The following is a 25,787-nucleotide window of genomic DNA, read 5'->3' as shown; positions in this document are numbered from 1 at the left end:
CTGGGTTGGAGGTTTTAAAGAGGTGAGAGGATGTGAAGCAGTAAATGTGGAGGGTGGAGCAAAGACACGTACAAGTGATGAAGGCCTTTCTGAAGCTGCGGCTGTGAATCTAAAATCAAGATGCACATTTGTGGTTTTCCCCATTTGTTCAACTACTCAAGTGCGGGTGCTACTCAGTGATGCAGCCAGCCAGTAACCGTGTTTACACAGGGCCGGGCTCTGCCAGGTGAGCGAGGAAGTGGTATGTGCAGTGGGAGAGGGCCAGCGTGGCTGGAAGGGGGCCTTTTTGGTTATGGGCCACACAGATGATGCGGGGCCACAGACCCCAAAAGGAGGGTCAAGAGCTGCTAGACCTGGGTGAGGCCTCAAGGGTAACACAGTTCAACCTCTCAAATGCTAGGTCAAACTTAAGTGACTCCAGGACTGCTACAGAAGCACCCACGAGGACGTATGTGCCAAGATGTTTGCTGTGGCATTACTTACAGTGAGAACCCAGAACGGATTCATTATTTGACTGCAAGGGAGTGGCTTCCCGAATCACGTTACACTTTATATGCCCCCGAGTCACATGCTGACAGCGTTATAAGTGTGTGCTGTCCTTTCCAGCCTCTCCAGCCTCTCGCACCTTGGCATGTCCCGTCCTCTTGCGGGTTTCCAGTCTTCCTCTCCTTGCGAGGAAGGCAGCCTGTGAGGGTGGTGCTGACCCCTCTTACAGCACTTGGCAAGCTGGACGCCCACAGGCCTATCTCCCCTACGAGTGTGTGTACTGTGTACCTGCCCACATATACCAGAAGTGCAGTAAACACTACGTACAAATTCCCTTCTGTGCCTTTGCACACCTCTCTTTTATCCTATACTTCCAATGCATCCCAAAGTCTCCCCAACAGGGAAGTCTGCGTCCCCCAAACTGCAAAAATCCCTCGGGTCCCCCACTTGCTTCTAATTATTATACTCCTAGTCACTTCCCTCAATCCTCAGGCTGGGTTCTTACATGTGGACAACTTTTGCAGCGGCTCTGTTACCTCATGTTATCACACCAAAGCCCTTAAATGAACTCTAGTGGCCTCCCTGTTGCCCTGTCAGTAGAAATTATGCCAGAGTCCACTCTTGCCAACGACTAACACTATAAATACGGAGGGCAGAATCTATACACTCCGTCTTATCCTTGGTTCAGGATCTACTACAGGACTACTTACACCATCAGTGGAAGCATAATTTGTAGAATTCTATCTGGGCTGTCTTCTTTCACTCTGGACTTTCCAATTCCTTCTGCTTACCAAATAAGCAGCGTTAGATCTATATAACCATAGCTTGAAGCTTACACACAGCATATAACACCCTCATACAAGATGCTGCCATTTTTTTGAAGGTTAAATAAATGTGTGCTTCTCATCTTAATCTTACTGTGATTAAGGGCACGAGGTATTTGCACTTACTGTCCTGCCTGCAGAGCTATGAATGAGCTTATACTGAGGCAGTCTGTGCACTCAGCGGACCCAGGAGGACGACCCCGCAGCATTCTTTCCTTCCGGGTGGCTCGTTACAGTCTCGGCCCCCAGGGTAGACTCTGATCACTTATGGCCACACGTGGCAACCGGTGTAGAAAGCGTGGTACGACCACGAGAGTGACGCTTCAGTTGCTGCAAGCAGCCACCCCACGGCTGTGAGGGAACAAGCTGGGGACAGGCAGAGGGAGGAACCTGGGTGTGACATCATCAGGTCACTGAAGCTGCTGCTTCTTTTAGGTAAGTGAGAAAACAAGCATTTTTTGTTAAAGCCAGTTTGAGTTCGGGTTTCTTCCTCTTAATCTACTTTACTGACTGGTAATTTAAAACACTCAAGTTTTTAATACAGTCCGTCTTTTTTTGGCTGTCCAACATGCTTCTCTATCGCTGGCTTATCAATCGAGTAACTCTTTTGAGTGTACCTCCCGAGAGTACGATCGTCCTGTAAGAGAAATAAAATCATTTCTACTTACCAACTTTCTTCCTCTCTGGATTTCTTTCTTTACTGATTCCACATCAAAATTTCTATCATTATTACGTGGCTCTTGGTCCTCACATTCCACAAGTGCTGAAGAAAATAGCTGAAGATTGGGGGGAAAAGCCAGAGTATGCATAAAGTAATACTTAGAAGTTCCAAGTCAGCAGTGGTACCAAAAAGTACACCGAGAGTAGAAGACGGACTGCAAGCAGTACAGTGACCACTTCTAGTGACAGACGAACAGGCCATAAAACTACCTCACTTCTTTCGGGGTGGCTCTGATCCCCAGGCGTATTTCATACTTTTAACTCTGACCCTCTCTGGCTAATTAGACCTACGTGGACCCTCATACTGAGGCTGGGCCATCTGATTCCCTATCTAAGGAGGGCATACCATCTCTGAACAACAGCTGAAGCTATCTGGTCTGAGCAAGCCAGTCTGCAAAGAAAGAAAAGCAAAACCAGGGACGAGGAGACAGAGTTTTGCGATGCAAGTCAGGCTGGCCTCCAACTCCCCGTGACCCCGGCTGAGGCTGACATTCAGCGTGCTCAGTGAGAAAAGACATTTTTGTGGAGTTTCCAGCTTCACTTTCTTAGACCTGCCTCCATCTTTGCTTTGGCAGCCATGAAATGGCCCTGCAACCGTATTTAAACCCCCTTCAGGCTGGCTCGAGTTTCTGGGTGCCACATGAAACTGAAAGGATCCAACTTACTTTCTCAATTGAAGGTCCATAAAACATAAAAGCACAACTAACAAAGGCATTAAGAACATGACGAGTTTTTTTGAAAAATGATACTTGCACAGGCAATGATTTCTTAGAGCAGACACTAAAAAGTTGGAACTTTATCAAAATTAACTTTTTTTTTCTTTTGGAAAGGCATTGCTAGGAAACAGAAAAGTAACATAGAGGCCAGGAGAAAACGTGCAGAACACCTACACCTGCCAAAAGGCCTACATCCAGAAAATGGTAAGTTAATTCAGTTAAAGATGGGCCGCAGTCATAGTGTGCACACCTGCAGTCCCAGCACTCTCTACAGACAGGGCATTTAGGAACTTAGTGAGGTCTTGTCTTAAAATGAAAAAAAAAAGGGCTGCGGGTGTAGCTTAGTGGGAAGGTCCTGGTTCAACACCCAATATTGGTAGAAAAACAAAATAAAACACCAGCAATCTACCTCTAGATATTTACCCAAGAGAAATAAAAGCATAAACCTATACAAAGACTCACATACAGATGTTCCTAACAGGTTCATCATTATACTCTCAAACTAGAAAAACACATAGGTCTATCAACAAGTGAATGGATAAGCAAGTTGTGATATATCCATATAATAAAATAATATGAAAAAGTAAATGACACAAATGCAGTCATAGCTGTCCCTCAGTATTCTTGGGGAAATGGTTCCAGGACCCCCTTTTGTATACCAAAATTCTCCCTTTTTTAACATATAGTATTATATAAAACCTACATACCTGATTCTATACAGTTTAAGTGATCTCTAGATTACTTTTAATACCTAATGTGACATAAATGTTATATGAATAATTGTTACACTGAATTAAGAAATAGTGACCAGAAAAAAGTCTGTACAAGTAGAAATTTTTTGAGTATTTTCAATCTGCAGTTGGTTGAATCCATAGATACGGAACCAAAGATCCAAAGGTCCACATGCACACACAACATGGATGAATCTACAAATCAGTGCTGAGTAAAGGCGTCCACAAACAAGAGTGCAAGCCATAGAATTGCTTTGGTATGATATTTGAGGGAAGATAAGACCCATTTACGGAGGCTTATGAAGGGAAGAACTGATTGCAAAGAGACATGAGAAACCTTCCTGGGACACTGGTAATGTTGTGTATCTCAATTATGGTAGTTACATGGTACATACATGTCTTAAAACTCTCCAAACTGTACACTTAAAAATAGGTGCATTTTGTTTTATGAGTATCATCCCAGTAATGTTAACTAAAAATAGCAGTCAATTAAGATTAATAGTATATTACAACTGTACATCATGGTAATCTCAGAATGGCTTAACAGCAGAAAAAAATCTAAGGGCATTATGAACTTAGTGAGGCCTTGTGTTAAAATGAAAAACCCACTAGGAACAGATTAAAAGAAAAACACTTGAGACATGAAAATTCAGTGCAACCCACTAGCTGGAATCCTTTGTTAGGAATGTTAGATATTGGTGAAGCATCAGTGATTTGAGGATTAGTTGGTAGTAACACAACACAAATTAACAGGGTAACTTCCTAATTTTGATAGTTGAATTATGATTATGTGAGATAATGTCCTTGTCTGTAGAAAATATTCTTAAGGGTTCAGGACAAAGGAAAGGATAAGCAAAATATATAGTGAATGCTTTAATTTATTACAGTAATGATACACTGCCATTAATGGCCCTAACTTTGAACATACTTCACCCATCATCCTTGACACATTCTGAAGCAGTTATAGAAGTTTTATTTCATGAGTGTCTTTACTATGTTTAATCAAAAATATGGTGAGTGCTGCTGCTGACTGCCAGCCAACAATAAAACAGACTTTAAAACAGTAAGGTGTGTTCTTATACACCTTAATCACTGATCTGACACTGCTGGTCTTCTTTTTGGCTCTTTTCCAAAGTCAAAATGAGCATGAAAGGTCAATGTATTCTAACTGATTCAGGACATTGAGAGCCACGAGAGCATAACTGAAGATACTCATAAGCTGTGACACCCGGGAAAATGGTGTAATATCTTGGTGTGTCACTTGCTTCATCTTTAGTATGCAGATAGCAGCAGCAACTACCTTTCAGGATTAATAATTTAATGTAGATAAAGTTTCCCACAACATTGCTTTGCACACAGTAAACACAAAATAATTGCTATTGTTGTTACAAATTGGTAAGAAAAACAGACTTGTCAAAAAATTGTGATAAAGGTTTCTGTTATATGAGAAACCTAAAGTATAAATAAAGAGCAAAATAAAAGAGGAAGTAGAGACAGATTTTTCTCAAAAGGGAAGAGGATCACAGATGGAGGCAGGGAAGAGAGCGGGGACGAATGGAGAAATTAAGAGCCGTTACGTATGTGTACCAGCTCCACAACAGGAATGTAACATTATATACTGCAAACATGCGCGTGTGTGCACATACATGCACACACACACACATACACACACACACACACACACACACACACACACGATGGCGATTGGAAGACAGATGGAGGGAGAAAGGGGGAAAGGAAAGGGGATAAAAAGGGATTGAGATGTGTTATATACATGAAACAACTCTCCACAAGGAATATAAATGTACATACATGTGTACTAATAAAAAATGCCAAAAAATGGAAGAAAAAGTTATTAATCGTATGGAGAAATACAAAACACAATAAAGTCAGATTTTTACTTTACACAGTAGTAAAATTCCAGTACAAACTAACTGAGATAAGCAAGATTTCAAAATTTGTGGAAAAAAGATTAAGACTCTTAGTATCAAAAAAACCTTTTTGTTGTTTTGGAGACAGTCCTGCAATGTAGCCCAGATACCTTGAACTATCAATCCTCCTGCTCTAGCCTCCTGAGTTCTGGGATTACAGGCATATACCACCATATCTAGCTAGAAAAGAACTTAGTGGAAAAAGAACACAAATGTTAAAGGAAAATAATAATGATTTTAATTATGAGTGTCTTATAAAAAATACCACAAAAAAGCCAAAGTGTATAACAGAGCATTAGTATCTATTTTTATATAAATACTTGTAAGGAAAAACAAAGACAAAGATGAAGCATAGACCATAAACACATTCACAGGAGCAGGAGCCAGAACAGCACATAAGCACAGGCATCACTGTGCAATGCCGAGTAATTGGGGAAACACAAGTAAAAGTGAGATACTATTTTATACAAATCAGACTGGAAAAATTCAAACTTGAGAACATTAACTACTGGCAATGATGAAGAGAAAAATACGGTAAAACCTTGGATTGTGAGTAACTTGTTCCGTGAGTGTTCCACAAGATGAGCAAACACTTCCGACAAATTTTAACTTGATAAATGAGCAATGCCTTACAGTATCAGTAGCACATGACACCAAGTGTCACATGCTCACAACTGAGTCAATGATTCTTGTCCACCTCCGCCCTTCTCTCTGCAGGATTGTACGTGACCCTTTCCCCATAGCAAGAGGTTACAGAGAAGCTGTTGTCTGCAGAGGAGGAAAAAAAGTGGAGGAATCTCTGACTTCAAATGGAGATGTGTGAAATGGGGTAAACTGAAAACTTTTGTAGAAAAGCAGCATCACTTAATCAGGTTGTGGCAGTGTGAGTGACAAGTCTGCTTAAGGACCACGCAACGTCACATTTCCATGAAATCCTCAAAAGGAAGCAAAAGCAGTCATTGGACAGGGTCCTTATTAAACTTGCATGGAAAGAAAAAGATTTCACTGAGGCAAACAGATAGGAGTGATCCTCTCTTGTCTCTCTTATACCAGCTACGAAGGTTTCTAAAGGTAAGTGCAGGTTAATTTATTTTTCTTTATATTTTCTATTTTATTATTTTGTATTATATTAAAGTACTGCAATCATTTGTATGTGGAATGAATCATGTGAGTTTCCATTATTTCTTATGAAGAAATTCACTTGGATATTGACGTACTCTAGAGTATAAGCGTGTTTCCAGAATAAATTCTGCTTACAAACCAAGGCTCTACTGTACTGTGAAACAGTAGAAGCCAAATCTGGTAAAACCGGAGAGCAACCTGGTGAATCTAGCTAAGTGCAAATAGCTCCTTCTGTGCCCCAGGGATTCCGCTCTTAGCTCCGTACCACAGACGAAAGAAACTCTCATGTGCAAGGGGAGTCCGTCAAGAGTGTTTTGATAACTCGCTAGTCATATTTATTAAGAAGATGGATAAAACCTAAATGCCTATTCACAGGAGACTGTGAACAATGAGCTGAGGAATGTCACAGACATGAAATTGAACACAGTATTTAAAATGAAAGATGTACAGCAACGTTTTTTTTTTTTTTTTGTCTTTTTCTTTTTTATCAGTACCAGGGATCGAACTCACAACCACACACTTGCAAGGCAGGCGCTTATGCCACTGAGCTAAATCCCCAGCCCCGCAGAGCAATGTTTATCTACATAGATACATTTAAAGAATCTGTAAAGTGTGATAAAATATCTGGGTGGAAGGTCTGTATGTTTCTATTATATCAGAAATAGTTCAAAGTATCTTTAAAGAAGTTTCTTCACCATAATTTCTTTTACTGTGTTTGACCAGTTCTGAGTAAAAGCAATCAAGGTAATAATATTTGAGATAATTTAAAGTTAGAAAACTGTCTCTCTCCACTTGAAAGCCCAAACCAGAGCCAACTCCTTACTCCTTGCATCCAAACTACTGTTCAACGCTTCTGGGATGTCTGACCCTAAAAATACTCATGTAGTTTCAAGTAACTTACCAAACAATTTTCATGAGCAGCTATGTTCTCTGACTGTGCAAAGTATAGTACACTACAGTCGGCACCTTTGGGACACAGTGCACATGTCCTTTTTTCCATCCTTTCTGCAACCTGAAAGACACCTACAAGTAACATCCTTGGTGAGAAATGGAAAAAAGAAAATTCAGGGCCTTGCTAACTCCTCCACTTTTTTTCTGGCTGCTGTGTAGCCCAGACTGGCCTCGAAGTCCAGTGCTGGGGCACAGGCAGATGCCACCATGCCTAGCTACTCCTCTGATCTAAAGTAGAAAACAAGGCACTTGTTTTTATCAGAGTCAAAACTGCCAGAAACACACGCACACAAACACAATCAAAGATTCATGTCAAAATTATTTATTTTTCTTTGAGACAGGGTTTTACTATATAGTTCAAACTGGCCTTGAACTCACTATGAAGCTGAGGCTGGCCTTGAGCTCGTGGCAATCTTCCTGCTGCATCCGCCCGAGTGCTGTGATTACAGGTGTGCACCACTATGCCCCGGTCTCAATTCTGTATTTTAAAATGGCCTTATTAATAAAAGAAGAAACAGTTCATTTAAAAATGCCTAAAAGTAAGGAAAATCTTTGAAAACTAACAGGGGGTGGGGGTGGGGGGGAATAACCAGGAATATAAACACAAGCAAGGCTCTCAAAAAAGATCACCTTGTTCAGAGCAAGCTCTTTGTCATTGTAAGTCAGCAAGCAATGAAGTATTCAAGAAATAGTGCTTTGCTTAACTATGTAACAATATTACATCTCTATGCCACACTATATGCAAAAATTAACTGCAGAAGAATTAAGTAAATGAGCAGGGTAACTTAAATGTGCTTTAATTCAGTATTATAATTAACCAGGAGAGAAAGATTCACAAAGATAGGTTTCATTTTGTTTTTTGTTTTAGGAGAGGAACAAAAAGAACCAGGAAGAAAGGGGAATAGGATAGCTGCAAAAAGCCAGATGTTAGGAAGATTCCCACCCATGTTGTCAGTGAGGAGGCAAAGTTCTCTAATCTGTTAATTTGCTATTACTCTGGCCACTGGCATCTGTTTAAGATTAAAAAAAAATTTTTTTTTGCCTATTGTAACGCTCATTCCCTTATTCCTTTGGTTCTCTATAGTAGTTCTCTACATTTAATATTCAGATTTTAGTTTTGAAGCCAATTTACTTTGCCATTATTAGTGAAAGTTCCCACCTTTCTTCCCTTCCTTGCTGAGTGGGTTATTTACAAAGTTAGAGACGACTGCATTTGAAGCTAGTATTCCACATTCTGAAGAGTTTCTTCCATAATTCATTTATTTTCTGAATTTGGTTCCTGTCCAGTGAGGATACTAACTAGTAGTCCCACATTCCCCTACAATCAAGGAAGAGTCAAAATTGCCCAGAGAATGAGACAAGAGGATTGCTTAGTTCAAGGCCAGCCTGGACTGCACAGTAAGGTCCTATCTGAGAAAAATAAATAAAACTGCTCAGATGAAATGGGCCACCTAGTTTTCATCAATCTCAAACAACCAACAGCTTGGGACCACTTCTTGTGTGTGAGTCCCTGTGTCAGGCACTCTTGAGCAGTGCTAGCCAGCAGGAACAGGGCCAGCAACAAGGTGAGCCACAGGTGTCAATGAAAACTTCCTAGAAGTCGTATCACAAACACAAAAAAAGGAACAGGTGAAATTAATTTTAATAATATATTTTAATTCCATCAACTATATCCAAAGACACCTCCCTTCAATATTTAATATTGATATTTAATAAATACGAGAATCATTTATTTATTCACTCATTGAGTCTGAAATTCAATAGTATGTGCTCACTAGTGCATCAGGGAGAGGAGAAAGAAGGAAGGAACAGGGGATGAAAAAAGAAATTGGGATGTGTTATGTACATGTACCAACTTCACACAAGGAGGGTAAATAGTATGTATTACAAACATGCAAAACACAATGACAACCCGCCTCCCCACCAGCAGAGGCATCAAGAGATAGGTGGACCCAGGGTGGGAGAGGAAGGGATGAAAAAGAATTCAGATATATTATGTACACCTGTCAACTTTCCACAGGGAACATAAACGTTATGCACTGTGCATATGTACTAATAAAAATTTTTGAAAGTACATTATAGCTCTGCATGGTGGCACACGTCTGTAATTCTAACTATTTGGGAGGCTAAGGCAGACTGCAAATTCAATCAGTCTGGGCATCTTCCTGAGACCCTGTCTCAAAAATTTACAGTGTCATCTCAATTGGACCAAGAGCCATTTTTAAGTGCTCAAAACTCTCATATGGTGATTGGCTACTGTACTGAAGAGCAAACAAGCTACCAAGAAATGTGAAACAGAGAAGTCTGTAAGAGGGTTACAAAATAAACAAGGAGACAAAGTAGCAATTAGGGAAATAAAATAACAGAAAAATGCCACCAAGTAATGTAATTGCACAGTGAACAGAAGTACAATAAACAGTATGGGGGCAGAGGAGGGGCTCCCTGTGGGCAGTCGAGCTGTCAAGGCTGTGGACCTTGAGCTGCCACCATGTGGAGGGGGAGAAGGAGGGACAATGCGGGCAGAAGCAACCTTAGGGGACAAGGGCAAGAATCTGAACAGGAGAGAGTAAGCCACTGGACTTTCTGGAGCAGGGAAGAACAAGACCCCGAAGTTACTTGAAGATGGTCAGTTTTGACCAATGGAGAGAAATTCTTTACTCCTGAAAATGAAAACTTGGATATTATAATGACATCAATTCTACCTCCCAATAAGCTTTAGGCTTAATGTAATTTTAATCAAAATCCCAAGAAGATTATTTTTAAAAATTTGAGAAAACTGATTATTTAGAAAAATTAATGGTCACAGGCAGTGAAGAAAAGTAGAAACATAGGAAGACAGGAGAGGTTATCTACCTACCTGACAAACCTATTGTCAGGGTGTAGCTAGGACAGATTAAGACGAGCAAATCAGAGGGAAGAACACAGAGCAGAAGTGGACCGTGAGCTTCCGTTGTGCATTTAATATGTGAGAAATTAGCATTTCTTCTCTGGCATCCTAATTTTACTACTGAATTTCTACTTTTTGGTTTGTGAGAGTTTGCTGTGTACTCAGGATAGAAACACTTTGACAGTAATGTATGTGGTCTTTTAACTTGTTTATAATGTTCTTTAGTATAAAGAATGTTTCAAAGTTATATTTGATGAAATTTTAAGTTTTTATCATTTCTACTCTTGGGTAAGGGGACCACCTTAGAAAACATTTATTTTCTACAATTTATTTCTTACATTGAAATATTAGTATGGAATTTTGTAAAATCTTTTGCTCCTGTTCTTCTTCTTTGTTCCATTAACCTTCCTCTATCAATACAACACACAAAAACTGTTTGACCGCTGGGTACAAGAGTACATCCTGGTAATCCCAGCAATCAGGAGGGCGAGACAGGAGGACTGCCATGAGTTTAAGGCCAACCTGGACTACACAGCAAGATCTTATCTTTTTTTTTTTTTTTTGGTACAAGGGATTGAACTCATGACCCCGAGCTTGCAAGGCAAGTGCTCATGCTGCTAAGCTAAATCCCCAGCCCCAAGACCTTATCTTAAAACAAAAAGTTTTTTTTTACTGCTTGAGAATATATTTTAATATTTGACAATACAAAGTCTCTTGACCTAGGATAAAACTGGGAGAAGGGGAAATTCCAATATTCTAATCACCTCAAGGCCCAAAGTCTACTTCAGTAAAACACTGTGGTCTTATTTAAAAGGCCGTCACATCAGACATTATTATTTACATCTTTACATTTGATCTCCAGCACCAAAGCCCCCCAAAAAACTCCTCCCCATAAAACCCCCAAGGCTTAAAAGTAAATCAGGCAGTTAAATTACTAGTGCCAACTCCTGACCCCCACGTCTACAATCACACTATCTGAAACTGACTCATACCTATTGTATAACATCAGGACGTTTTCGCTCAGTGTCTCTTTTCTACGTGCAGCCAGGGGCACTGCGGACAGGTTCGTTGTGTGGCCCATAGCTAAGCTGCAGTCCCAAGTACTGGGTTCCTAGGATCTCAGCATCTAGGAATCCACAAGTGGTGACCATACTAATGTGACCAATGGGTAGAAACCTGACGTGGGACACAGTCTTCCCCTAATGACATTTTTTAAAAAACTAAAATACTCTGTATTATAGTATCCTAAAAGATCCTGGCTCTTGTCAGGCATGGTGGTGCATGTTTGTAATCCCACCACTCTGGAAGCTGAGGCAGGAGAGTTGCTGTGAGTTGGAGGCCAGCCTGAGCTACACAGTGAGTTGAAGTATCCAGCTTGGACTGCACAGTGAAACCCTGTCTGAAAACAAAATAAAACATCCTACCTCTTTTTTTTTTTTTTTTTTTTTTTTTTTTTTTTTGGTACGGGGTATGGAACTCCCGCGGAGCTAAATTCCTCCCTCCCCCATCCTGCCTGTCAACTCATTTATTCTTCTTGACCGGAGAAAGCAAGTAACTCTGTAGTTGGATGAATCGGGGTGGGAACTTTATTAATACATCCTGAGGCAGGCCTAGCTGCGGAGGTCACACAAAAACAGCAGAAGGTGGCAAAGTCATTAAAACAGGCAAAGTCAAATCCTAAGGACAAGGGTGAACGTAAGCCAGGCTATGTATCCTGAGGTCAAAGGAAGGCAGTTATGTTCACCTCTATACCGCAAACGAATACACTTGAGGGAAATGAGAGGGTACTGGGGGTTCAGAGAAGACTGACCTTGCTTCCTGTATTTCCAAGGCCAGTTTGGCTGATGTGCACCTCTGCCCGTATGAAGGCAGCAGAAGCCAGGAGACACAGCCCAGGACTGGACGGTAGTAACGGAGCTGGAGGGTCACGCCTGACCTCTGGCACATTCGGAAGCCAAGACGGCTGGGCTGGCAGAGGGGTTTGTGACACGGGGTACTGGGAGGCAAGTGCTGAGGGTACGCTAAGGTTTGGGGCCTGATAACCGGTAAATGAAATGGGAGCGATGGTGGCTGGCAGGTTTTGACAGAGTTGGGAAAACAGGAGAGTGTTCTTTGGGATGTGCTCAGTTTGAGATCATTGCAGATGAGGAAGAAGCTGCGTGTACCATTCTGGATTTGGGTGAAGAGGACATCACCTCCCTGACTCCTCCTGATGCTGTGGTGTCTTTACGCACAAGCTGAATGCGATTGGTTGGTGTCTAGTTGCCAGATGATCTGCGGCTCGGGGCCCCGTTTGCACCACCTTCTGTCCGGAACAGCCCTACAACCCCAGCTGCTCACTCCTGCCTTTTAAAACCAAGATCGAACGCCCTCTGCTTCAAAACGCTTCCGCAGACCATCAGGCGGCATCCGCGCGGCTCTAAGCGCCGTCACTAACGCTGGCGCGGGGGTAGCTCAGAAGCCAGCCCCAGTCCGGCGGGCAGCAGGAGGCGCACCCGCCCCGACGCAGCCGGTCGGGAGGCCCGGCGGAAGGCCGCAGCGCTGCGGGCGCGCCGTCACGGCAGGCCTGGGGGCGCCGGCGCCGACCACCCGCCCCCGCAAGCGCTCTCCGCAGCGCCCGCGCCGTGGGCGGGTGGGGCGGCGCCGGAGGGCCGCGGGTGTCCTCCAAGCGGCCGGCAGCCCCGCGGCTCCGCGGCGGCAGAGGGAGCGCCGCGCGCCGCACTCGCGCCCGGGCAGGCGGAGCCGCCGGGGAGGCGCCCGCGCGGGCGGGCGGGCGGGCTGGGAGGGGCGCGCCGAACGTCGCGCGTGTACTCACCGGTGGCGAGAGGAACCTGGTCCCGCTGCAGCAGGGCGGCCTGGGCCATGCTGGCCACGGCGGAGGCCGAGCGCGGTCCGGAAGTGCTCACATCCCGGCGCGCCCCGCGCCCCTCCCGGATCCGCCCGCCCCGCCCGCCCGGGAAGTCCCGCTCGCGGAGCCCAGCACCGCTCAGGAGGAGGGACACCCCGAAGCCGGCGCCGCCGAAGCAGCGGCGGCTCTTCCGAAGGTTTCTGCTGAAAACATCACACCGAGTTCAGCCTATTGAACAGCTAATGTTCACCTTCTAAACGGAGGCAGAATTAATGGAACCTAAATGCAGTTGTGGTAGCAAGCCTTTATTTAGCACCCACGGGGTACAGAGCACCATACCAAACGAGGTTCTCAGTGCGTGTAAACAAATATACATGTAGACAAACATAGATACATACAACTAAATTGTAATCTTAGAGGCGCGGTGGTGCACGCCGTAATCCCGTTATTTAGGGAGGGAGAGTGAGGCAGAAGGATCCCAAGTCTTGGGCTCTGCCTGGACAAACAGTGACAACCTGTTTTCAAAAAAGAACAGAAAGAAGGAAGCAAGGAAAGAAAGGAGGGAGGGGGAAAGAATGAAAGGAAAAAAGAGTTGCGTAAAAGCAGTATATAATAGTTGATTTGTTCATGAACTAATCTAAGGGAAACTTCTTGTACTTTTTTTTTTTTTTTTGGCAGCCACAGTGGAACTCGGGACCTCCCACTGGCCAGGCAGACACTGTGCCGCTGACTACACCCCAGACCCTGAAGGTCTTATACTTTGAGGGAGCCTAAGGGGCAAAAATGCGAGCTATCAAAAAACAGAAACTATACTAAATCCAGCAGCTTAGTCTTGACCATCTTTAAGATGGATTAAAGGTTAGAAGTTACAAGAATAGAAATAAGCAGGCCTTAGCACACAAGTTGTCTTCCAAGTAAGAGGATGAAAGAGTAACCGTTTCGAGGACAAAAACAAAGTCCTGAACACACTAACATCAGGAAACTTCTCAACAAAACAGCTCAGATAGGCCATGATCAAGCAGCCCAAGGGCCCCTGCTCCGCTCTGAAACATCAGTAAGTCACCAATAACTGTAAATTCTGAGGAAAATCTGTAACATGAAAAAATAAAAGATCAAAGCAAATATACAAGGAAAATGAAACTACAACAGTGAATATAGCAGGAAAAATACACATATGAATGTGTGTATACACAATGGTATCTCCATTTACAAACGATTTTACGATTTGGGGGAAGATGACCGTGGTTGTGTTTGTCACCAGATGAAGAATGGAAGCAAAATTCTGCAGAATACTTTTAAGAAATTAATTATCTGCAGACATAAGCATTCGTGAACTAAGGTATTACTGTATATGCACTATGTGGTATACACACACCCATAAACACTACTTTCAGGGAGAGAAAATGTTGAAACTGTGGACCCAATAGAATGCTATTAAAGAAAATATTCGAAGAAATGCACTTAGATATTAAAATGAGGCAAGGAAAACAAAATGCAATAGATGAATTTGAAGGTTAAGTTGAGGAAAGTTTCCAGAAAAAAGGAGCAGAAAGACAGCTGGAAATGAAAATGAGAGAACCAGTCCTGCAGGAATACATTATTTACGTAACAGGAATTCTATAGTCTTCTCTTAATGAGAAATCCTTATAGAAATAGTTTGAGACAATTTTCCTGTACTGAAGGACTTAAGTTTTCAGACTGCAAGCTCTCACCAGACACCCAGTAAAAGGACCAGAACACTGTGACAGAGAAAATCCTATAAATTAGTTTTTGTGCACATAACTTCCAAAGTTTTTTTGTTTGTTTGTTTTTAGTTTAGTTTTGTTTTTTGTGGTGCTGGAGATTGAACCCAGGGCTTCATACTTGCTAAGCAAATATCTTATCTTCCCCAATCTTTTTCTTTCTTTCCTTTTTTTTTGAGACAGGGTCTCACTACCGAGTACAGACTGACTTTGACCACATGGTGATCCTCTTGCTTCAGCCTCTTAAGTGTGCCACCATGCCTAGCTATATCCCAAATATTTCAACATCTGAAGTTATATCTTTTTCATGAAACAATGTCCCATCAGCTATCTAAGTGGGGCAAAGAAACTGTTGAGTAAATTTCTATCACACTTTTTGAAATGAATTTTCTTTCAGTTTTTCCTTAAATACAAAAAGGAATAGAAACCTGAAGGAACTTTAAAAACAGCTAAATTCTATTGTGACCTTCAGTTTTCTAAATATATAATTTACAAATAAATTACCAATTGTATAGTGTAATTTCATATAAAATACACTTTTATTCATGTAAAGTTGAACAACAATAAAAACAAGAGCTACCTGATGTGTCTGAAAATGTCCTTATTTTGTTCTTGACATTTCTACACCACAAAAACAAAAAGTCAGGAAATAGAAAACCCTTGAACAGGGTGAACAGAGGAATTACCTTGGTGGACACCACCGAAATTCTACTAATAATTAAGAGTTCTTTTGTATGGCTCTGATTTCAGCCTACAACACTAATTTCAAGACGGGCATTAGGAACATAATTACAGTATTTTTTTCCTACACTTATTAGCGCCACACTGGCAGAGGATTTCCTTGTTAGGCACAGTCCCAGCTTCATAACCGTAATCCCATGTTAGTTCTGTCCGTGCTCTCACATACCTAACAAAATAGAAATTAAAAATAATCACAAATCACTCTAAATAAAAACACATGAATCAAACTTGAATATGAGAATTTCATGCTACCATCTTTAAAATATCCATTCTTTCTCCTTTGACACCTACCAGTTGAATTGAGTTTTATCCCAAATTTACCTAAGTCCTAAGTAAAAAGGATACTGCTAATATCTATAAGGAGGTGTGTTGGGCAAATGTGAAGCTTTTATATGGAAGAGGATGGGGAAGAGTCTTGACTAGAGGAGAGAGCATTCTTTTGTCATTTCCTGTCATTTATTTTATTGACTAGGAACAGTTTAGGCTGAGTGCTATATTCTAGGGTACCAGGTATTTTGAATTATACTATACATTGTCTCCTCTCATGTTTTTTCTTTTTTTTCTTTTCCCTAGTACTATGGATCAAACCCAGGGTTTTGACACTGAGCTTTTTTAAAATTGAGACAGGGTCTTACTAAGTTGTGTAGCATAGACTCAAACTTGAGATTATCTCTGCCTCAATCAACCATGCCTGGCTACAGTATTATTTTTAAAGTCATGATTTCAGAGTTAATTCATATAAGCAAAGTTATTCAAACCTGTTGGTGAAGAATGCCACCAATGGGAAATTCCTGTCATGTGTTTCTACAAAAACATTCTGTACCCAGAGATTTGGACAACAACTATGCTGTAAAAAAATTAAACACAGAGGTTAGATATAGGATAAAATACAATAACTTGTGCTTTACAGCATTAGAATACCATTCTGTTTCTAATACATCACTGCTTTCTGTGCTAATATATAAAAAAACTATAACACATAACAGCTCCATTAATACAACAGAAGCCTATTCAGAAAGCTCTGTTCTAGTTTTGCTTTTTGCTTTTGAGACAAGGTCTTGCTATATATAGTTCAGGCTGGCCTTGAACTCACTGTGTAGCCAGGCTGGCTTCAAATTCTCAGCTGTCCTCCTGCCACAATCTCTTAAGTGCTGGGATTATGGGCATCTGCTGCCATCTCCAGCTCTGAAAAGCTCTTCAGAGACTTTGATATTTTGATGGAAGAATTACAAAATGGCACCAAAAGCTGGAGACATTGTATTAATACTTCCCATTATTATAAGTGCATTTATTTTTTGATTTACCAACCCTGTACTTAAAATGCATTCTACAGATTCATCTGCATGTGTCTATAATTTATTCACAGAACACTGATTTAAACAAGGGTTTTATACAACCCTAATGTATGCCTACCTGAGGACTGCTCAAATAAACCAGCATACTTACACAGTGGAATCCTGTGCAATTATAAAATAAGACATACAAACAAACAAACAAAGAATGCGTTGTTCTCTTTGTGTACTGATATGTAAAGCTCTCCAGGATATGCCATTAATTTAAAAAAATAAAATGTAGGACAGCCAATGTAATATGCTATTTTTATATATAAAAAGGATAAAAACATACATTTACTTTGCAGAACTACTAGAAGAATACACAAGAAAGTCATAAAAGTAGAGTGAGGAGAAAGGTGGATGAGGGTGTGGTACTTCTCATTGTAGGGCTTTTAAATTATTTTTTTTTTTCACAAACAGTTTTCACAGAGAAGTTTTGTTTTGTTTTTGAAACAAGATCAATCTATGTAGTTTAGGCTAGTCTTAAACGCACTATGTAGCTCAGGCTGGTCTTAACTCATGGTGATCCAGCTGTCTTAGCCTCTCAGATCTGGGATCAAAGATGTGTACTGCCATGCTGAGCACAAAAAATACGAAAAATATACATCATATTGATGTAGGCCTGTAATTTCCAGCAATCTGGAATATTAAGGCAGGAGAATCACAAATTTGACCCCGGCCGAGGCCAAACAGTGAGATTCTGTTTCAAAATAAAAAAGGGGGGCTGGGGATTTAGCTCAGCGGCATAAGCACCTGCCTTGTAAGCAGGCAGTCGTGAGTTCGATCCCCGGTACCAATAAAAAGGAAAAAGACAAAAATAAGTAAATAAATAAATAAATAAAATAAAAAAGGGCTGGAGATATAGCTCAGTATGAAGGCCCTGACTTCAATCCCCCGTGCTGCAAAAAAAAACAAAACAAAACAGATACACTCTCTCTCTTTAATTTTTACATTCTAGTATAAAACAGAACCTCTGGAGGGAAGACATATGAACAACTGATTTCTTTGCTAAATACAGGCATTACTTATACTGATCATACTCTTTCTTCACATTACCACTATTCCAACTTCTGATACTGTTACTTACCTACCAGCTGCTGTTATGCTCTATGCTTATTGCCCTAGTAACCATGTACCTGGAGCACCTACCACATTGTTATAAATTAACTGACCGCCAAGTCATGCTGTTCTGTATGAGCTGTTCCCCCCCACCTTAGTAACCTGTTTGCTGTGTCAACTTTTGTTCCCCTTGTAAGAGACAAATGAAGCTGTGTTAACCATTGTTCCCTTAGGAGAGACAAATGTTCCTGGAATTGGCAGACCAAGGACTATGAGTTGGCTAACCACCCACTGTGAAATGTCTCTGACCTCAAGCAAAGGGGAACAAAGGCCCACCTTGTTTCTGTTTCTCATAACTATATACTTAATGATCAATGAGCTAATCATAAATGAACTATAAAAATCAGTCAAAATTCTAACTCAGTTGCACAGCTTTGCAAATTCCATCTGCACTGTGTCGCTGGGCCAGCTAAAATAAAAGCACTTCTTTTAAAAAAAGACGTCGTCTTGTCCTATTTATCATCTTGGGGGTCTTGCCCCATTTTTCATCATGGGGCCTTGCTTTTTTGGGGGGTTACAACAGCTACCATCTCAAAACACTCATCTGACACAAGACTCATTACAATGCCAAGTCTGCCATCTCAACAATTTCTTCCTGACCATATACTTTTTCAACTTGGGCAAGTAGGCTTCAAAACTTTTTAATGTACTTACATACTTTTCTTACAGAACCATCTTTTAGAGGTTTTTTTTTAAGCAATTGTTTACTAGTCAATTTCAAGCATGTTAATTCCTTACAACATCCTAAACAGTTATTCCTAAATTATAGCAGTATTAATGAGACATTAGCTGTTAAGGAACATTCCGGACACACAACTTGAACACTGAAACGCTAACTTAGGTTCTGGCTTTAGAATCAGTTAATTGTATTTTTCTTATGACATTTTAAAAGCAACACAGGGAAAAAGTTATTGTGAAATATAAATCTCAGCACCTATACTTACATTGAGAAAGCGGCCCACATTTCCTTCTTTTGTGGCATCCAGTAAAAACATGTTGCTTTCACTGGACTTCACTGGAGAAGTAGATGAAGTATTCTTTATTTCACTTAGCAACTCATCATTAGACAAGGCCCACTGCTTTTGACGTGCTGGAGATTTTTCTTCTTGGGGTGTTTTTATTTGAACCTCAAAGTCTTTTTCAATATTTTCACTGTCAGCTGTGGTTGCTGGGTTACATCTATCCCCTGGTGGACTTTCTTCTTCACATTTAGTTATATCTATCACATCTGATTCATGCAGCTGAAGGTCTTTAAAATCGCCAACTTGGTTTGAACTTGAGTCCTCTGATAGACATTGTCAGGAAGGAATTGTCAAGAAATATATATGACTGAACAACAGTGGTGAGATTAACACTAATTAGATGCTAGTTGCTTTAATTATTACGAATCTTTACAATTTGTAAAAGTGGTAATATTTCTTTAGTTTTACAAAGAAAAAAATTAATTCTCAGAGTTAAAACAGGTTTGCCTGACTTGTAACATTAGAACAGGGAAACAATCAACCACAAACTGGCTCACAAAGTGCTTTCTTTCTATATAATACTTCTATAAAGCGGTATTATTTTTTAATGAATCTCCAGGCTGCTTCGTCATTACTACATTTAATTTCTATTGTTAACAAACTTTAACTCTGAAATTTGCATCTAATTATATTCTAAATACATGCAATAGAGTGGGATTGGTTTCTGCCAGATAATCATTTAATAAGTATACTTTATAAACAACAATACTTCAAAATAGATGAAGTCTTTAAATTATTTTTCTTGCCCAATAATGAAAACAATTTTCTGAGAGTATTTAAAAACATGAATAAATGTCAGATGGGATAAGTGAAAGCTTGTGTCACCAAATGCAGGGGCACAAGGAAATTAAGAGATTAAAAAGGTAATCTCACAGAAGCTAGAACAGAATATGGTTACCTGAGACTGGGGGTACGGGGGAAAGGGGGTAAAAAGAGGATGGTTAGCAAATGCAGCTGGGCAGGGGGAATAAGTTCTAAAGATATAGATATATTAGAGTAACTTCCAATGTTCTGATATTCTATAATGTCCTATATATAGTTAACTATGGTTGGCAAAAATTAGTTATATATTTCAAAACAACGGAGACGATTTTAAATGTTGCCAACCTAAAGAAATGATCAGTGTCTGATTTGATAAATGTATCAGTTACCTTGATCTGATCATTACACACTGTACGATATACTGTCACACTGTACCCCATCCCATAAATATATGTAACTATAATTTATCAATTAAAAATAAAAAAATACTAAAACGAAATCTTTAAGGATCTTGATTTACTCAGTCCTGTTGTGGCCGTTATTTCTGCAGTAGTTGTATTTTTTTTTTTTAATGGGTACTTGGGGATTGAACTCACGACCATGCGCTTGCAAGGCAGGCACTTGTGCCGCTGAGCTAAATCCCCAGCCCCCAGTAGTTGTATTTTAATCAAGGGTTACTTGTAAGCCATTCTAGTTATACAATTACAACACTGGATTGCCTGCTATATGCATTATGGTTGTCAATGAAAATGGCAGAAGAACCAAAGCAACTTATTATGGCTCACACAGATTAAATGGTGAAATAAATATAATATAGAAGATGCCCTTTCTTAATAGAATTTTCTGTCAAGAAGCTGCCATGCTTTCCCCAGTCTCTATCATTTAGTGCGAGGTAGGGAGCCATGGTTACAGATACAAGGAGGCTCAAAGGGAAAAGAGGCAGCAACAGTTAGCTCCTCAAAAAAGGAACTCCCCTAGGACAATGTTTCTCTGTTGAGGGAGATACTGAAATGCAAAAGTATCATAAACCAGGTTTTTCCCCAGCTGTACCATTCAGTATGCCAGGGGATGGTAACTGCAAACAAGCACTCAGGGTACTAATATTTTAACCCTTCACTAGTCATGATGGGCATTCCCTTAGTGGTGATGTCTGAACTACTGCAAAAGAGTGATCTGTCTTTATTTTTTAAAGAGTTCAAAATAACAGAAAGTAGCTGCTTTGGAAAGTGCCTCCAAAGCCACAGACAACATCTGTGGATCACACAGAATCAGACATGTACACTATGAATCAGGCCAAAAGGTCAGCAAACTTCTTATGTCAAGGACCAAAGAACAAACATTTCAGGCTCGGCTACCATGTACCTTTTTTTGTAAGTATTCTGTTTTAGCTGATACTGTATAAAGTACAAACAATATGCAGATGAACAACTGTGGCAATGTTCCAATAAAAATTTATAGCCACTGGCACTGTTATTTTCATTTAATTTTTAAGTGTCATGAAATATATTCCCCTGTTTTTTTTTTCAACTATTTAAAAGTCATTCCTCCATGTGCCATACTTGTTAAAGTGCCACTTGTTAAAGTGGCAGCCCAGATTTGGCCCACAAACCATAGTTTGCCTCGCTGATCTATAACTTTTGTGACAAATGAAGTTTGTTATGAAATCTTGGAGGAAGAGCCACAAAAGGGAGCAAGAGATTGACAAGCAAGCAGCAAGCAGAAGAGGCAGGCAACCGCAGCAAAACTGAGCAAAGCCTACTTTGTTTCCTCCTGGCTTTACAATTCAGTAATCCATTGTTTTCTCCAGAGGTGACAGAATCCAAGGAAGTAAGTTCCTTAAAAAGAAGTAAAAAAGAGATTTTACTTTCTAGATCAAGACAAAATATTTAGCAGTTAGGCCTCTTTCATCAAGTGTCAGTCTTCATAGTGTGTTATGATACATCAGTTTTGAAAAGCATCAAAGCTGAATTCATAAGGAGTCTTTAGGCAAATGGAGCCAACATATCTCACTCTTTTGTCTGCGCTCTACCCTAGGCATTTTATTACACCATATCTACAAAGACTGTTAAGACATTCTTTGGGCATTAAAATCCAATACATGTCTGTATCTCAGCTGTAATCATCCTCAGTACTGAAAAAATATTGATACAAGACTATAAGCTTAGCTTCAACTGTAAATTCACAAAGATAAAAAACATTAGCTAGTTTTTATTTCAAAGAAAAGAGTAAAGAAGTTGTTTGTCTTTATGCATTGTAAATACTGCAATCACTTTCAGTGGTAAATTTAAAAGAGAGTTATATTGTATGCTTAGGATAACGTTCATCACCCAACTAATTGTTGACTAAATGGCAACCATTATTTTTTCCTTAGGTTCTTAGCATTTGAATTGAACATTTACTGAATGCTCAGCTGAGTGCCAAGCCTTTTGCTAAGCAAGGTTTTTGACGTTAATCTGTAGGAGATATCACCCAGCTAATAAGCAGAAAAGCTGGAGGCTGAACTCAGGTCTTTCTGACCTCAAGGCCCAATCTTTCATATACTATATGACACTGACAAGGTATTTACTGTTAGTAAACTGATGACAAATATTTATACGACATGTAGAGCAGTTTTTATTTTGTATGAACAAGGCCTACTGTATGCTATCATTATGTCTGTTTCTGCTTCAAGTTTGACTAGTATCAAAATGTATCCCTCATAGGTTGCCATATAAATGCTTTCTGGATAATTCCTTTATAAAGTTACATCTTTTCTTTGTCCTATCTCAATACCTTCTTCTTAATCTAAATTGCTGTACCATTTTGATTATTATATATCACTATTCATTTTGAACACTAGCACTTCCCACAAATTCTCAGACTCAGACAGTCTCAAGTCTCAGGAGAGACCACTGTCAGGACATGACTCCTTATTTATCTGAATTGGAAACATACCAACTGCTATAGAAAATACTAAGTAAATAAAACATGTCGTAACACCTTCAACAGCTTAACAATTCCAAAACAATACAAAAAAATCGTATAAACTATTAAGTCACATAAACATTTTAAACTAAGGAAAGAGAGGCTCTCAGAAGAGCTTCTATCTACGTTTTATAATTTTTACCTTCTGTTTTCCACTCTGTTGAAAAATGACTGTCTTGGATCTAGGACTTCTAACTGAATGATACTGAATTCTTGAAATATTGTGACAACTCATTTTCCTGAAAACAACAACAAAAAATTATTTGGGATAGTGCTGAAAATTCCCTTCATTGAACCCTGAAATTACAGGCAATATTACTATTAAATATATCATTACAAATTAATTTATGTAAAAACAACTATGCATACTGCTCATTACTGAAAGAAACATAATCATAGTTCAAAGTAAGTAATTTCTGAGGCATATTTAAAAAAGAGAACCTATAAACTTTAGATATAGAATCATGATATTAAATAGACAGCAAAACATGGCATCCATAAAAAATAAGTATCCTAGATTTCTCAGTGTTAAGTTTACAACATTTGAAGCAAGATGATATATAGGAGTGGGGTTTAGGGATAAAGAACCACTCGATGCGTAACTTAGACTTCACTCTAATTGTATTTCTAAACTCTTACTTACATCACGAGCTCTTCTGGATTATTACTAGACTTAAGTGGACAGTCCTCAGTTTTAGCACTTCTAAGATGTGTTTCCAGTTCTAATGGGGTAACTTCAGCCTCACAATCTGAATGTGTAACTTCTATTTTCCTCTTTTTTGAAAATATATTTTTCATAATAGTCTCTTCTTTTCCATTTTTATCAACTGCATTAGGTTTCTTGGGGTTAGCTCTGTTCAACAACCTTCCTAAAAGAAAACAGTAAGAGTCTGACCAAGGCAGAAGATAATGTAATTGCTAAAAACAAATGGACATCTCTCTTTCTGCTCTATGACAAGCCTTATGCTGTGTGAATCTTACTTCTGGAAGGCAGATAACACATTAACATCCTAGAAAACTGCTGTAAGATATCTAAACCTCAAACAAATGCCAACACACCAATGAGGGAATCTATCTTCCATGCATTAAAAAAAAATGAGTATTTCAAAGAAGCATTTGTTCATTTTGGTATAGCATAAAAAAGGAATCATGCTTTGGTAGTAATATAACTTTAAAGAACCAGAAAATATTCCAGCAGAGTTGTACATAGTCTTAAAATTGCAACTTTTGTATCTAGTTAAAAAGGTTTTATCATTTGACACTAACAGTTGTTTAGAAAATGACCATTTTGTTTTGTTTTTGAAACAGGATCTCTATGTAATACAGGCTGCCCCTGAACTTACGTATTCCAAACTGGCCTTGAACTCACAGTGAACCTCCTGCCTCAGCTTCTCAAGTACATTTGTCATTAACAGGCCAAAAATGACCCATTTCAAACAGTGGTGATAAATACCTATTGTTTTAATATCAAGTCCTGCATGACAGTAAAATCCCAGCCTAAAGTTCATGTGTTTTCCCCCGAGGAATTCAAAACTACAGTGAGCAGCTCAGAATTAGCAGTCAGATATTCTTATCCATGCTTAGTAGATCAGAGAGATATCTTAGGTACATTTTCTAGGGATGCAGATACTGCCAAAGATACTTCCCAGGACACCATTGGTATTTTATAAGCAGCTTCCATTCAAGAGTTACTTTGAGAAATAAGCATGTCTAGGTACATTGTGTAGTATATGTACACACAAGTGGTGTGCACAGAGATCCAAATTTGACTATGAATTCTGATAACTCTGTGAGCTGCTTCTTGCACTGTTTCTGGACTGAACTGAGAATTTCAGATGAGCAGATTGGTTCAGTCCTTACTCATTAGCTGCTAAGACTCCATCTAGCATATTTCTTTTAGCCATGTTTCCCAACCTTTCATACATCGCAGTAAGAAATGTGGATTTTCTTGAATCACAGAAATGTGAATTTTTTATCTGACATGATGAAGTCAATGGACGATGTAACTAGAGAATATGTATGGCATTGGAAGCATGGTTCAAAAGAATCAATAAATACATAATTGTAGCACACTGCTTTGGAATAAGCATGGATAACATCTGGAGTCCTTGAAACCAAGTGAGTCACCTAACAGTATATAAAAATCTGAACCATCAAAGGCAGACATTTATTTAAAAATTGTTAACTGGGCACTATGGTGTATAACTGAAATCCCAGAACTCTGGGAGGCTGAGGCATAAAGATTACAAGTTCAAGTCCAGCCTAGCAATTTAGGGAGATCCTGTCTCAAAATAAAAAAATAAAAAAGAGCTGGGATGCCAAGGCCCTGGTTCAATTCCCCACACCACCTCCCCAAAATTATTCTTAAGTACCAATCATTTGTCTTCTCTGATGCTTCTCCAAGATCCTATTGTTCTTTACCTTCCTATAAGATCTCAGTATCCCAGCTAAGAAAACGTATATTCAGAAATGTGTATCTTATTGGAGAGTAATTAGAAAATAAACTTTTGTTTTACCTGAATAAATGCAAACAAATGTACCTCTGTCAACATCATCTAGGCAGCGTACACCCCATCCTTTCTTCTCAGTTTTGAACACCTGTAGTCTTACTTGAGGACCATGTTGGACAACTCGATTTTGGCACATTTGTCGATTACACTTGCACAACAGGCTACATTCATAAATGCTGTCAATAAAACAATACAAGAAAGAAAATCAGACACCTCAACAAAGCAAACACCCATCTATATAGTTACTTCACTGACACAGTAATTACTGACAAAAGTACACTATGTACGAAGGCTCAGTGCTACAGTGCTAGACTGGGTTTCTATCACAACTTCCACATTTACCATCTGTGTGTTTTGTAATCTATTTTATTTAATTA

The 25,787-nt window shown here is 39.7% G+C and overlaps 1 protein-coding gene and 1 long non-coding RNA gene across 6 annotated transcripts in view; one reads left to right on the top strand and one right to left on the bottom strand.

Moving 5' to 3' along the window:
* The window catches only part of Setdb2 (SET domain bifurcated histone lysine methyltransferase 2), a 78,362-nt gene that overhangs the window by 14,815 nt on the left and 37,760 nt on the right, over positions 1-25,787 (bottom strand). For 2 of the 5 annotated variants that reach the window (XM_063232794.1, XM_063232795.1), the window contains 7 exons: positions 25,417-25,586; positions 23,544-23,769; positions 23,043-23,139; positions 21,696-21,771; positions 19,097-19,437; positions 16,458-16,546; positions 13,506-15,865 (listed from right to left, as the gene is read on the bottom strand). In XM_063232794.1, coding sequence (XP_063088864.1) covers positions 15,748-15,865; positions 16,458-16,546; positions 19,097-19,437; positions 21,696-21,771; positions 23,043-23,139; positions 23,544-23,769; positions 25,417-25,586 — 1,117 coding nt within the window. In that variant the 3' untranslated portion in view covers positions 13,506-15,747. Of the gene's footprint in view, positions 1-1,978; positions 2,087-7,431; positions 7,554-7,859; positions 7,977-13,183; positions 13,305-13,505; positions 15,866-16,457; positions 16,547-19,096; positions 19,438-21,695; positions 21,772-23,042; positions 23,140-23,543; positions 23,770-25,416; positions 25,587-25,787 lie in introns of those variants that run through there. The other 3 variants (XM_023560491.2, XM_063232796.1, XM_063232797.1) reach the window with 3 other exon arrangements.
* On the top strand, positions 2,086-6,242 carry LOC134472008 (uncharacterized). Its single transcript, XR_010041837.1, has 2 exons — positions 2,086-2,950; positions 6,126-6,242. It is a non-coding gene; the product is annotated as an uncharacterized LOC134472008 (long non-coding RNA).

Source organism: Cavia porcellus, unplaced genomic scaffold (genome assembly GCF_034190915.1).
Source record: "Cavia porcellus strain 051 isolate PalLab524CR breed Dunkin Hartley unplaced genomic scaffold, mCavPor4.1 scaffold_21, whole genome shotgun sequence".
Taxonomy (NCBI): Eukaryota; Metazoa; Chordata; class Mammalia; order Rodentia; family Caviidae; genus Cavia; species Cavia porcellus.
The sequence above is the reverse complement of the archived record's forward strand: the minus strand, read 5'-3'. Positions and strand labels throughout refer to the sequence as shown.